This window comes from Rhinichthys klamathensis, unplaced genomic scaffold, assembly GCF_029890125.1.
Source record: "Rhinichthys klamathensis goyatoka isolate OS25496 unplaced genomic scaffold, OSU_Roscu_1.1 h1tg000168l_1, whole genome shotgun sequence".
In the NCBI taxonomy this organism is placed as follows: Eukaryota; Metazoa; Chordata; class Actinopteri; order Cypriniformes; family Leuciscidae; genus Rhinichthys; species Rhinichthys klamathensis.
Window position 1 is genome coordinate 1,075,414 of NW_026606699.1, and position 13,136 is coordinate 1,088,549.

At 38.4% G+C, this 13,136-nt stretch overlaps 1 protein-coding gene across 4 annotated transcripts in view; it reads right to left on the minus strand.

The window, feature by feature from the left end:
* The window catches only part of cdk14 (cyclin dependent kinase 14), a 160,778-nt gene that overhangs the window by 45,983 nt on the left and 101,659 nt on the right, over positions 1-13,136 (minus strand). For all 4 annotated transcript variants that reach the window (XM_056259470.1, XM_056259473.1, XM_056259472.1 and 1 more), the window contains 2 exons: positions 12,402-12,495; positions 496-559 (listed from right to left, as the gene is read on the minus strand). In XM_056259470.1, the coding sequence (XP_056115445.1) occupies positions 496-559; positions 12,402-12,495 (158 nt within the window). The remainder of the gene's footprint in view (positions 1-495; positions 560-12,401; positions 12,496-13,136) is intronic.

Sequence of the window (13,136 nt, forward strand, 5' to 3'; positions counted from 1 at the left end):
TAACAACCCGAAACTAAAAAACAGACTAGAGTAGGCCAACTTTCTGGAGGTATACTGCCCCCATCTGGTATGGAATATGTGGATTTTGAATTGATTTTTTTACACAAGGCCCCTTTAAGGCATGACGTTTTTTTTCACGGGGGAAAAACTTTTAAATATGTCATTAAGGGATACAATTATTGACTTGAATGTAATTGATAATATGATTGATAATGTGTTTTTTAAATTAATTTATAAAACAAGCAATTTTAACTTGTCATATTATTCAATTACTATTCCTGTTGTTTTAGTTTTTTTGCTGCGGTATCGATTCAGTATTGGTATCACAATATTTTAGTCAGGTATGGTATAAAGTCGTGACAAATGTGTGGTTAGTCTCCTGTGTGGTTTGCTGTGGTTGATGAGTGTTAATGAGCTCCCAGAGGTCGTCTGCTGGCACACGCATGGAGGACGAGTCAGTGTGTGTCATTTACAGTCAGATGAACAGGACTTTACCTGGTTTGAAGTGCGGGAGCGAGTGAACACCTGGCCACATGTCCTCCGACGGCGTCCCCAAAACCTGCACATCAGACAGAGAAGAAAGAAAACTAGCTGAAGTTAGAGCGCAGACATCCATCCCAGAGGGTTTTCCTGGACACCAGCAGGGCGGGACGTTTAATTCACACCACCGCTCAAAGACACAGAAGATGTTCAATGCGAATAAACAAGTTTATTATGCACAAGTGTGCGTGTGTAGAGCAGCAGTGCTGGCGGACAGCGGGGGCTTTTTGAAGTCTAAAGCTTGTAAAGAGCACGACTTGATTAAACACACTGTAATTACAGCCGTCAGACTCGATGAGCCGAACCGCTGAGACGAGCCTCAGAGAGAGAGAGAGAGTGTGAGTGTGTGTCTGCGTGTGTGTGTGTGAGAGAGAGAGAGAGAGAGAGAGAGAGAGAGAGCATGTGTGTGTGTGTGTGTGTGTGTGTGTGTGTGTGTGTGTGTGTGTGAGAGAGATAAAGATCACATGTGCAGATGAAACCACAAACCTCTGAATGTCTCAGGGACTCTCGTCCCTCAGAACTCTAATTATCGGAATTATTTTAATTATCAGGTGCTTTTAACCCATTTTCATTCTGCTACACATTCAGAAGGTGTTTTTAGTTTGTTAACATTTTCTGAAGAACAACTGAGTGGTGCTTGACTGTGCAAAACACTTGTCTTTAGCATCCCATCTACATAAAGTTCAGCATTGATGGCCTGTGTATCTGCCCTCTTCTCATCCTGATGTTATATCCTGGAAACCAGAACCCTCCAGGATGTTGCTATGTTGTTCTGTGCGCAATTCTGTCTGGTGTGATGTACAATCTTCTGATCTGTACAAAATGGTGCATCTGATCACTTAGTGAAGTAGCAGCACACCTCTCCTCAAAAACACACATGATTTAAGGAATCGTTTAATGTCTGGAGCACAAATTATGCCGGACAATCCACACATTCAGTAATGAGTTAGTAAACAGCATTATTAAACTGTACAAATGACCACACAGTCTTTATGAGGGATCGATATGTCCAGCAGGGGGCAGTATTGAATTATGTTCAGTTTGATGAACATGTTTTTATAAGAACTTTTATTTAAAGAAAATTGTTTTGTTTTTTTAATTATATGCTGAATATCAGCTGGCCACCAGTTAATTAGTCTAGGTTTAATTAATTATTTTTGTGTTTTAGAATCTTGATGAGTAATAATTCAATTGGAGTAGAATGCAAAACAACTTAATAGTATTTAAATACATTAAATGTCAACAACCAAACAAAAAGCGGCATTTATCATGTGATCCGCAATGACCCATGATAGCACACACACACACACACTTACTTGGGTACCTAAATTAGGCCATATTATAACATTTTAAAATGAAAATATATAGACTACTAAACCAGTATTGGGTTTAGGTTAATATTCTGTTCATGTTCTGTATGACATGCTTCTATACACGTGCACACACGCACACGCACACACACACACACACACGCACACACAGCCTTAAATCTAAGCTTTAGTTGACCTTCAGAAACAAAGACATGAGAAATGCCCTGCGTCCCTGCGATCAGTCCACTTTCACAGACATGTACCTCTGTGATGAGAAATCTCTCTGAGAAACTGAGTCGAGTGTTCAGAAATCTCACAGGAACCGGCTTCAGCGCTGGGATAACAGAAAACGGTCACTCTATCTCTCTCTCTCTCTGTGTCTGTCTATCACGCTCTCAGAGAGCAAGACCCTTAAAACAACCTCCACTCAGGAGCAAAAGCAATCTGGAGCGAAATTTGTCTTCTATATTGAACACACATTGGGGGGAAAGATCGAGCCTTGGACATCAAACATCCAGCGCATGAATCTCTGAGAGCGGGTCACCTTGACATGACCACAGACAGGTTCAGTTCGGATCAGATCTGTTTGGGACACACCCAAACACGGCAGAAGAAGCAAAGTCAACATGCACTCAAAACTCACTCTTTTTACTTTCTCTCCATGCTACTGCTCTTATAGTGAATGATGCATCGATGCACGTTATTCTCATACTAGTGCAGAATATTCATGGCATGAAAAACTACAAGAATCCTTGACATACTGTATATAACTAGGAATATAGGATTGCCATTGTGACGAAATTGTAATTTGAACTATATTTTGTGCCAATAAGCTGCTGCATGCAGATTCATCTGTGAGTTTGTGTGCAGAAGTGAGCGATACACCTCATTCTGACTAACCGTTGATGTGATTCTGCAAGCATTTTTCCTGCACAATGCATGTATATAAAAATTAAGCAAAAAGGTATCTTCAATTAACTAAAATAACATTCTGATCTGTTTATTCAATGCACATATAGTGTGTATGTCTGCTTATGTTCTGACATCACAACCAGAGAAAAATGCAATGTGGTTTTCTTGTGCTATCAGGAATAGAAATAGCGGATTTCAAGTTGTTAGTGTGCTGTCGAACCTGCGAAACCACAAGTGTCTCACTAAATGAATGCATGAGTTTGGGGCAGGACTGTTTGTTGAACAATAGGACGTTTAGCAGTTATTATAGCTGTCATTTTGTTTAGAGCTGCTAGTGTCGCAAAAATGATAAATCACCACATTAAACACGCAATCCACTCAATTAGAGGACTAAAGTTAACCATAACAGTTCTCTCATGCACCTTGTTAGAGAAAGATCGTGTGTCCTTTTGCACAACGGAGTTAAAAATCTATTCCTGATGTCAGGATTCTGCATTTAAAAACAGCTCTTCCTCTGACACACAGAACGCTCTGATCTGAGAGAAAACCGGTTCATTCCTCATGTTTTGCATGAGCAGATGGACCAATGAGGTGTGAGACAACCGACTGATGGACTGTCAGAGATCCTGTGCAGGTGTGTGTGTATGAGTGAATGTGTGTGTCAGTTTGGAAAAGAGGGCAGATAAACAGGAAGTGGCATCAATGCTGAACTTTATGGAAATGAGAAGCTAAAGACAAGACGAGGCTCTGACGTGTGCCATGGATTATAAGCTGATGCAATTTATGTTTTGCTCAATACAGTCCATACACATCTAATTTTCTCAATACACTAAACTAAACTAAAAATATAGACATGGTTATTAAAACATCAAATTTGTGAAATTAAAGTCAACTTTTCATTGTGCAAATATGATGACTTGCATTGCATATGTATGTATGCATGTATGTATATTTAAATGTACTGTATATAATTGTGTAAATAATATATATATAAACTGACACTTACACATACATATACAGTATATATACTGTAAATATAAGACTTTATTGATATGTATTAACAAATGATTGACTGTATTGAGCTGAATATTGACACTATTGTCTTCTGCTTTATAGCTGAATCAATGTTTCTCTCAAAACCGATAAAGTTTGCAACATCAACACCGTTATTGAGCTAAATTGAACTGACTCAAGCTGAATAACGACACTTTGAAACAATTTCTATTGTATAAAGAGGTATAAATATAAAGGTGACTCGACAGAAGTGCAACAGCAGATGGAGTGGACTCTCAGAAACAGAAGGAGGTGCAGAAGTGCTTCAGAGGGGGTTCCTGTACGGCTGAACACGGCGAGAGTGACGCCGCATGTTTTATGGATGGTGTGTGGAGGGACGGGAGTCTTTGAAGTGCGAGTGGAGAGAGATCAGTGTTTTGCAGATCACCGGGAGACTGAGGGAAGACGTGCCGGCGCTGACAAACCACAGCACACGCTGACAGCACACATCAGGAGAACACAAAACCTGAGAGCCACACAAACCAGAGCAACTGATGAACTTCTTAAAGGGATAGTTCACCCCAAAATGAAAACTCTGTCAGTAATTACTCGCCCACATGTTGTTCCAACCCCGTAAGACTTTCGTTAATCTTCGGAACACAAATTAAGATATTTTTTTATGAAATCTGAGAGCTGTCTCACTCCTCCATAGGCTTCTTAAAGTCCCTGTAAAGGCAATTTCAAAAAAAAATTCTAAACACATTATAAATGTTAGAAATGTATTGCTAAAACATATTACAAAGACTGTGAACTGTGAAGTACTGAATTGTGGAGTTAGACCGTTAAACAGTTTTTCACCATTGCTATTTTCCGGATTTTCTGGGCGGGGCTAAAACAGGGCTCGATGACGCACTGGAGCCCTTGAGCTCCTGGACACGCCCCTACTTGATGACGCACTAAAGCCGCTGAGGCTGGCCGCTCCTAACAATATTATAGAGCACATTCACATCAGTTTGCCGCTCAATCGCGAGTTACTGTCAGTACTATTAGCAACACAGCCTACAGATTGCTAGCTAGCTATGCCTTCGTCACGGAAATGCGTACTACCTGGATGCGATCACCGGATCACGTACAAAACAGATCGGTGTCCTTATTTAAATTTCCGAAAAACGATTAGCACTACATCAAGAAGAGGTGGATTAATTTTGTGAAGAGCCAACCTTGATGGAGAGCTGAGGATCACCGCCAAAACCCGCCTCTGTAAGTAATCATTTTACACGGGATAGTTTTATAAACTTTCGTCGGAGATAACTGTCTGGGATTCACTGATAATCCGCTGTTACTGGTGAATGGGGCCGAACCGACTCCCGCCTCAGCCTTCATCCTCCCGTCGCGCCGACAACTGGTGCCATCATCGGCAGTGCGTGCCCACCGTGCGAGCATCCATTCCGGCTGTAGAGTTGAGTGAGGACGGCAGCTTTCCCGCGAGTGGGCGTGGTTTCAGCGCAGCCAGTGGACACGCCCCCAGCGTTTGAGAGCAGAGAATACTGCTCATTTTTTCAAGATTTTGATAGCTTATTTTATGTACTTGCTGGCTTATTTTATCATTCAAATTTGGCTGGGTGACTAATAACAAATTTTTCTGTGGTGTGACAAACTCAAAACACATACTTAATTTTGACTTTACAGGGACTTTAAGGGATTGAAACTTGTCGGCCCAGAAAAGTTATGAAAGACATCGTTAAAATAGTCCAAGTGACTACAGTGGCTCAACCTTAAGTTTATCAAGCGACAAGAATACTTTTTGTGCGCAAAAAACAAACAAAAATAACGACTTTATTCAACTATTCATTTCCTTCTCTGTTGGCCTTGAGATTTCACGTAGTGTAACAGCGCAGCGCTTCTGTGTTGTACGTCACACGCATCACACACATGACCAGCGTCAGCCGATAGTGAGCCTACGTGTGACGTACAACAGAAGCGCTGCGCTGTTACACTACGTGAAATCTCAAGGCCAACAGAGAAGGAAATGAATAGTTGAATAAAATCGTTATTTTTGTTTGTTTTTTGCGCACAAAAAGTATTCTCGTTGCTTGATAAACTTAAGGTTGAGCCACTGTAGTCACTCGGACTATTTTAACAATAATAATAACTTTTCTGGGCCGGCAAGTTTCGATCCCTTAAGAAGCCTATGGAGGAGTGATCCAGCTCTCAGATTTAATCAAGAATATCGTAATTTGTGTTCCGAAGATGAACGAAAGTCTTACGAGGTTTGAACAACATGAGGGAGAGTAATTAGATATTTACTGACAGAGTTTTCATTTTGGGGTGAACTATCCCTTTAAGCTTTAGTGCAGAGAAGAGCCGCTGGAGCATCATGGAAGAAGACTTGTGTTGGTCAGCCAGTGAATGATCACAAGTGACTAACTACAGTTGGGTTTTACATGCTGTTTACTAGCGGCTTTATCTGAGTCAGCTGAAACCACAATAAAGGCCCATTCACACCAAGAACGGTAACTATATTAGCATCCACAAACGGACAATAATTATAACAACTATAAAACAATAACTATATTAGCATCCACACCAACGGACAATAACTATAATGATAACAATAAAGATAACTATAATTTATAACAACATTTATAACAGCGATAACTGTAATGACAACTATATTAACGTCCACACCATAGGGCAATATGCTAACTATAACGACAACAATATTAGCATCCAGCGCAATGGATAACTATAATGATAACAATAATTATAACAAAAAAAATAACTATATAAGTGACCACATCAACAGACAATAATTATAACAATAGCTATATTAGCATCAACACCCATACACACTAACAACAACTATAATGATAACTACTGTATATTAGCATCCACACCAACGGACAATAATTACAACAATAACTATCCACAGCCATAGAAGATCACTATAATGATAACAATAAAGATATCTATTACAATAGCGATCATTTTAATGACAAATATTTAAGAATCCAGAGTGCCATGAATAATAACTACAAAAACAATAACTATAAAGATAACAATACAAGCGACCACACCAACAGAGAATAATTAGGCTATAACAATAACTGTATTAGCGTCATCAACACCAATACACAATAACAACAACTATAATGACTATATTAACATCCACACCATCGGACAATAATTATAAGTAACAATAACTATATTAGCGTCAACATCAATAACAATAACAATGATGACAACTATAACAATAAACATATTCGTATCCACACCAGTGGAGCATAACATTGTTTATTCGAAGCACAAGTAAACGTAAGTTATGTCATCTGCCAATTCTGGTGGATTCTGAATACCTGTCAAAGTTTTTGTTTTCATCAGCTGGGGCAAAATCACTCTGAAACAGATTTAAATGATATGGTTCATTGGTGTCATTATCATTACAGTTGTGGTGTGAACTTTGCTATTCTTTTAGAGTTATTAAAACTTTATTGTTATTGTTATAGTTATATTCTTTGGTGTAAGCTGCCTTAACCCTTTGTGAAACTGTCTGTCCAAAACAATACATTTGTGTAGGCGACTATCTAGTTTACTTGCTATTAAGTGTCTCAAACAAAACTAAATATCTTGAGACTAACTTGACTACCTTTGGTAAATCCAGTGTATGTGCAGCCAGTGACCATGAGAACTTGTATCTGGTTTCTTTAAATAGAAAATGCAGGTAAACGACTGTCAATCACTCCTGAAATGTCGACGGCAGTGAAGTTTCTTCCTCTTTGTCCTGTCACCGGCGGTCCCGCTGGGCAGAAGGTCGCCGCGTGCCCTCGACCAGCTAAAACAACGACCACCCAGACGCAGTAATTCATCTCCCCTGCCAGGCCGAGCCGGTTTCACTCTCAGAGATCAAATCTCAGGAGCGTCTGGACGCAAAGTTATGTAGGTCAACTCAACTCATCTCTGAAGTGCTGAAAGACACATGCAGCAACCCGAACACGGTTCAAACGCTCTGTTGGGTCACGAGGAAAAGGCTGACGGAGGACACCAGTGAATCAAGTTTCACAATGTTCCTTTTGTCTCATGAACAGTGTTTACTAGCTGATTATCATGCCGAAGCTATAAGGCTAGTCTGTTATGATCTGAAACGCTCCACAAATCATCTCGAATGGGTCAAACTGGTGGAAATGGATGGACAAATTATAAAGTAACATCACTTTTGGTCAACTTGAAATGACTGATGAAATGATCTGTGAGTTAAAGGTGCTCCTCTGTGCTTCATCATTACACTTGAATTATTTACTGGATTAGATGAGCAATGATTCAAAATGATCACATTTTTAACAAGGGGGTGTAAGTTAATATTAAAAAATGCTGGGGAACAAATGAAAAATGTACAAATTAGTAATTGAAATCAAACACCATTCTTGGCTATGAACTCTTATCAATGTCACAACTATCTAACTATTAAGTCTCAATCTTCAATCTGTGTGATTTTGTATGTGCTGTATGTAAATGTGTGTTTGTGTGAGTCATCATCCTGTAATGAGAAGAGACAGTTTAATTCTGATGTCAAACAGACTCGATGAACAGCTCACTATAACGACTGCACATGTGAGTGAATTGTTGCAGATAGACCCGTCCATATTCATACGCTGCAAAGCTAATCTCCTGCTGGATGACAGCTAGTTAAACACGGCCGGTCCCGTCTGTCTTCTTTAATATATCACACACACTTACAGAAGAAACTACCTGCATCCCACTCACACACTCGAAAAATGAAGGATCTAATATAAAAAGAAAAACGCACAAATAAATTCTAAAAATCTAGAACAAAATACTAGAACAAATGTATAGTAAAAAAATGATTAAATAAAAAAAGGAATTGATCACCCAAATTTTTTTTATTATGTAAAATAAATTATTATGTATTAAGATTTTCGAATGTTTATTGTGCTCACCAACGGTGCATTAATTTGATGAAAAAAATACATTAAAAACAACAATATTGTGAATTATTATTGTAATGTATTTTAAAATATAATTTATTCGTGTGATCAAAGCTGAATTTTCAGCATCATTACTCCAGTCTTCAGAAATCACTCTAATATGATGATTTGCTGCTCAAGAAACATTTCGGATTATTATCAATGTTGAACAGTTTTGCTGCTTCATATTTTTTTGGAAAATATGATACACTGCCTTTCAAAAGTTTGGGGTAAAAAAGTAAAAATTAAATAAAAAATTTTTTAGACATGAATACTTTCTTTCAACAAGGACGCATTAAATTGATTAAAGTGACAAAAACATATATAAATGTTACAAAAGATTTATATTTCAAATCAATGCTGTTCTTTTGAACTTTCTATTCATCAAAGAATCCTGTAAAAAAAAGGTCACAGTTTCCACAAAAATATTAAGCAGCAAAAACGTTTTTCAACATTGATAATAATAAGAAAGAATTAATGATTGAGCAGCAAATCATCATGTCAGAATGATTTCTGAAGGATCATGTGACACTGAAGACTGGAGTAATGATGCTGAAAATTCAGCTTTGATCACAGGAATAAATGACATTTTACCTTATATTACAATAAAAAACAGTTATTTTAAATTGCAATAATATTTCACAATATTACTGTTTTTACTGTATTTTTGATCAAATAAATGCAGCCAACTGGAGAACTCTATATTCTGGCATATTCTAGTTCTTCATCCTCATATCTTAAACCCATATCAACATAATCAGAGATTCAACCACAGTAAAGAGCAACACAAATATTCACAGAGAGAATATTCACTCTCAGATTTGGCTCCTCTCACATATGGCAGCTCTGCATGATGGGATTCAAAATGCATCCTAAGCATAAAGTGTATAATTAACCTTGACTATCAGCGAGTTTATCTCCAGCTGAAAACAGACAAGTAACGGTGAAATGAAAAGCACAGGGTCCGAGTGCACGAACACAACAGCGCTGTAAAAAATGAATCATGGGTCTTGTAATTTTCATTCAAAAAATGAAGGTGATAATTAAAAATATTGTGTATATTTTATTAAGAAAATTGTGGTTCAGTGTTGTATAGAAAATATTGAGAACATTTCACTAATAAAACCAAGAGAAATATATTTTAAGGAAACATACACAATTTTGAGGCTTGAATTGAGGAACCGATTAAGCTGATAAAATGAAGGAAAAAAGGCTACCTATTTATTTTATGACAATTAGCTCAATTATGCGGTTTTATTTAGAGACACCATTGTTAGTTCCCAGCATGCTTTGCACATGGCTAGTAATGGAGAGGAAATATTGAAATTAAGTGTTATTTTATGCGTTTTTGAGTAAAGGGGAACATCTGTTAATGTTTAATGTTCAGTTATGTTTGACGTTTGAAAGAGTTTGTATTATGTTAAAGTTTTGATCATAACGATTGTGCAGAAGAGTAGGGCTTATAGTTAGGTTGTGAATAACTGCATGTATTGATACTCTGAAGCATGTTGCTTTTTTACGTTGAGCAAAAACTTTGCTATAATGCTAGTGCAGTAACAAGTTTGGTTCTGTGTGCTGTGCTAGCGGCATACAGTCTTTTAATAATGCAATATAACTCAAAGTCAAATATAAACAGGTTATTTCCATTCACTGTAATTCACACACTTTTGAGAGTCAACTTAAAATAAAAAAGAATATTTCACTAAAAATATTAAATTCATTGTATAATAGACTAAATAAGGGGATTTTACATTATTTATTCAGGTAGATTCCATGAAAGAAATCAAGCCTTAACTACTCAAAAACACCCAGCGCAATTGACTTTGTATACCGACGCATGCATCATTCATAAATCTAGCTTACACATTTACCCAAATTATTATACGCCTGTTTAACCGAAGCTAATTTGGCTGGGTTTCTCCCGTCCCCATACAATGTCACTTTTCACTCTTTTACGACCCTGACGAAAATCCACCATTATAATAGCAATCCACCATGGAACAAGCGCGCCTGCTCTTAAAGGGAATGTGAGATGACGCTCTGATTGGTTTATTGCACGTTACGCCCAAACCACACCTATGAGTAATGTAGCGACTTCAGACCAACCCATTTTAGATTTGCGTCGGAGATCCGCCCACAAAGTTACTTGCGTTTCGCGTTTGATACTTGCGTTTCAGATCGCGTTTGTTACTTGCGTTGATACTTGCGTTTCAGATATTGTTACCATCATTTTTTTTAAAATCAAATAGCAGTAAAAAAAATGACAGTGAGTATCCAGTGATTCTTCAGCTTTGTCTGACTCTAAATACCAGAATCTCTCTCTGGAACCAGAATGTCAATGAGAAGGTCACAAGCGCTGGCTCCTCTTTTACTCACAGGATAAAGGAGTCTGGCCTTTGGAAGGCAGTAATGAAGAATAATCTCTGAAAAAAGGGTCAGATATGATGCTGGCCAGACTGACAGGAAGGAGGAATGTGAAAACAAGGGAGGAATGAAAATGTCAGTGTCAGAGAACAGTTACGAGCCAACGATCGAGCTGCCAGACTCCCTCCACCGCTCCATATTTATCAAGTGCCCACCTGACGGAGAAAACAAACGAAAAGCACCAGCCAACACCTAATTAGATGAAGGGGGGGATTGTGACGGGTCCAAATAAACCATCAGCATTTCTGAACTAAGACGTCCTTCATTCAAGGACAGAGAACTTCTAGACTTCTGCTTTGTGTTCAGCACTCTTAAATGAATGCAAAAAAGTCAGAAAAATAAAATAAAAGTCATTACTGGCACCTAAATTAGATCTTTTTCATACATGTTCTATATTCAAAAGAACACAGGGAAATAAGGAATATATAACTATTCCTTAAATTACTGTTAATGGGGACACTTAATCTTCAACAATATTATTGATGATCTGACGCTGTTGTATGAGAACTGAACTGAGCTGGACGATGCAGAACTGCTGTATCGATAAAATTATCAAAATGATATAATAAATGGTGATCTTTACAACGGAACTGAATCAACACTGATTCAGTGATGCATAACTGATGCATAATTTTCCTGTTTATCACTGTAAAGCTGCTTTGAAACAGTCTGTAATGCATACAGCGCTTTATAAATAAAGTTGACTTGACTTAAACAGGTAAGCCTTTAGTGTGTCGTCCTGTACACTCAAACAAAAGAGACTCTGATGTGTCTTTGTTTTCACTCACATGAGCAGACGGCTGCTGAATTTCTCTGCGGCGGGTCGATCGGTGGAGCCAGTTTTCCCTCGTTCTGTCATTCCCCAGTGTAAATATATTTGGCCGCTGACCCTCACAGCCTACGGGCGTCTGTCTTACCCATGAACCCCTGGCCTCCCGCTCTATTCATCTCAGTAATTGTCTGTATGAATTATTTACCTGACTCGGAGGGTGAATATGAATTTAGTGTGTCTAACCATTACTCTCTAGTTCAATTATCAGAGTGGGACATTATGGGAAATGACAGTAGAAATGATTAGAGAATTCATGAGATGAAATATGCATGACCTTCCCAGAGTTTGTATATGTGTCTACATACATGTATCATGCCATATCTTTGTATTCATGGACATTTTTTCTTCAGCCAGCACCCAAGGCACTACACAGAGACAAGCAGAATGGAGACAAAAGGAGACACTTACCAGGAATATCCTCTCCAGCTGATCCTGAATGTCCTTCATGCCCGGGAATGCCGGCACTCCCTGGATCATTTCCACGAAGATGCATCCAACACCCCTGAAAAACAAACATCATTAACACTATGCCTTATAAAACTGAAGCTGAGGCCCTGATTACACCTGGTATTGAGCGTTTTGGTCGATCGGATCACAAGTAGACGAGAGACACATACCCGTTTACATCTGGTGTTTTAATCCATCTCTTTTATCCATTTTCTACCACTTCTGTCCTGATTTCCTCAAGGGAGGTGTCTATGGGTGGGTAAATGTATGGACTTTTTCAGATCTTTCGATCTAATGGATGAAATAAGCTCACGCAATTTACATATGAATGTGACCGGAGTGACCGGAGATGAAGGAAAAGCATCCGCTTTGGTTTCTGCTCTGACAGCCGCAAGAATCAGGCATGGTGAGAGAACATTGTGCTTGGTATGTATTTCGTCTTCAAACAAAACTAGGATTTTCAGCCGGCAAAGCTTAAATTCAGGCGTTATCATACTCTCAGTAGCACCAGACTGAAATTGCAAATCCACATAATTTCACACTTATACAAGATTACCCCCCTCTAAAATATACCTTATATTATATTTCAGGATATGATTTAAATTAGGTCAGTAGGCGGAGAGAAGACAGTCTTTTGTGGCTGTTTGTCCACGTGAGCGTTTTACACTACGACAGCAATCCGGTCAAATGCGTTTT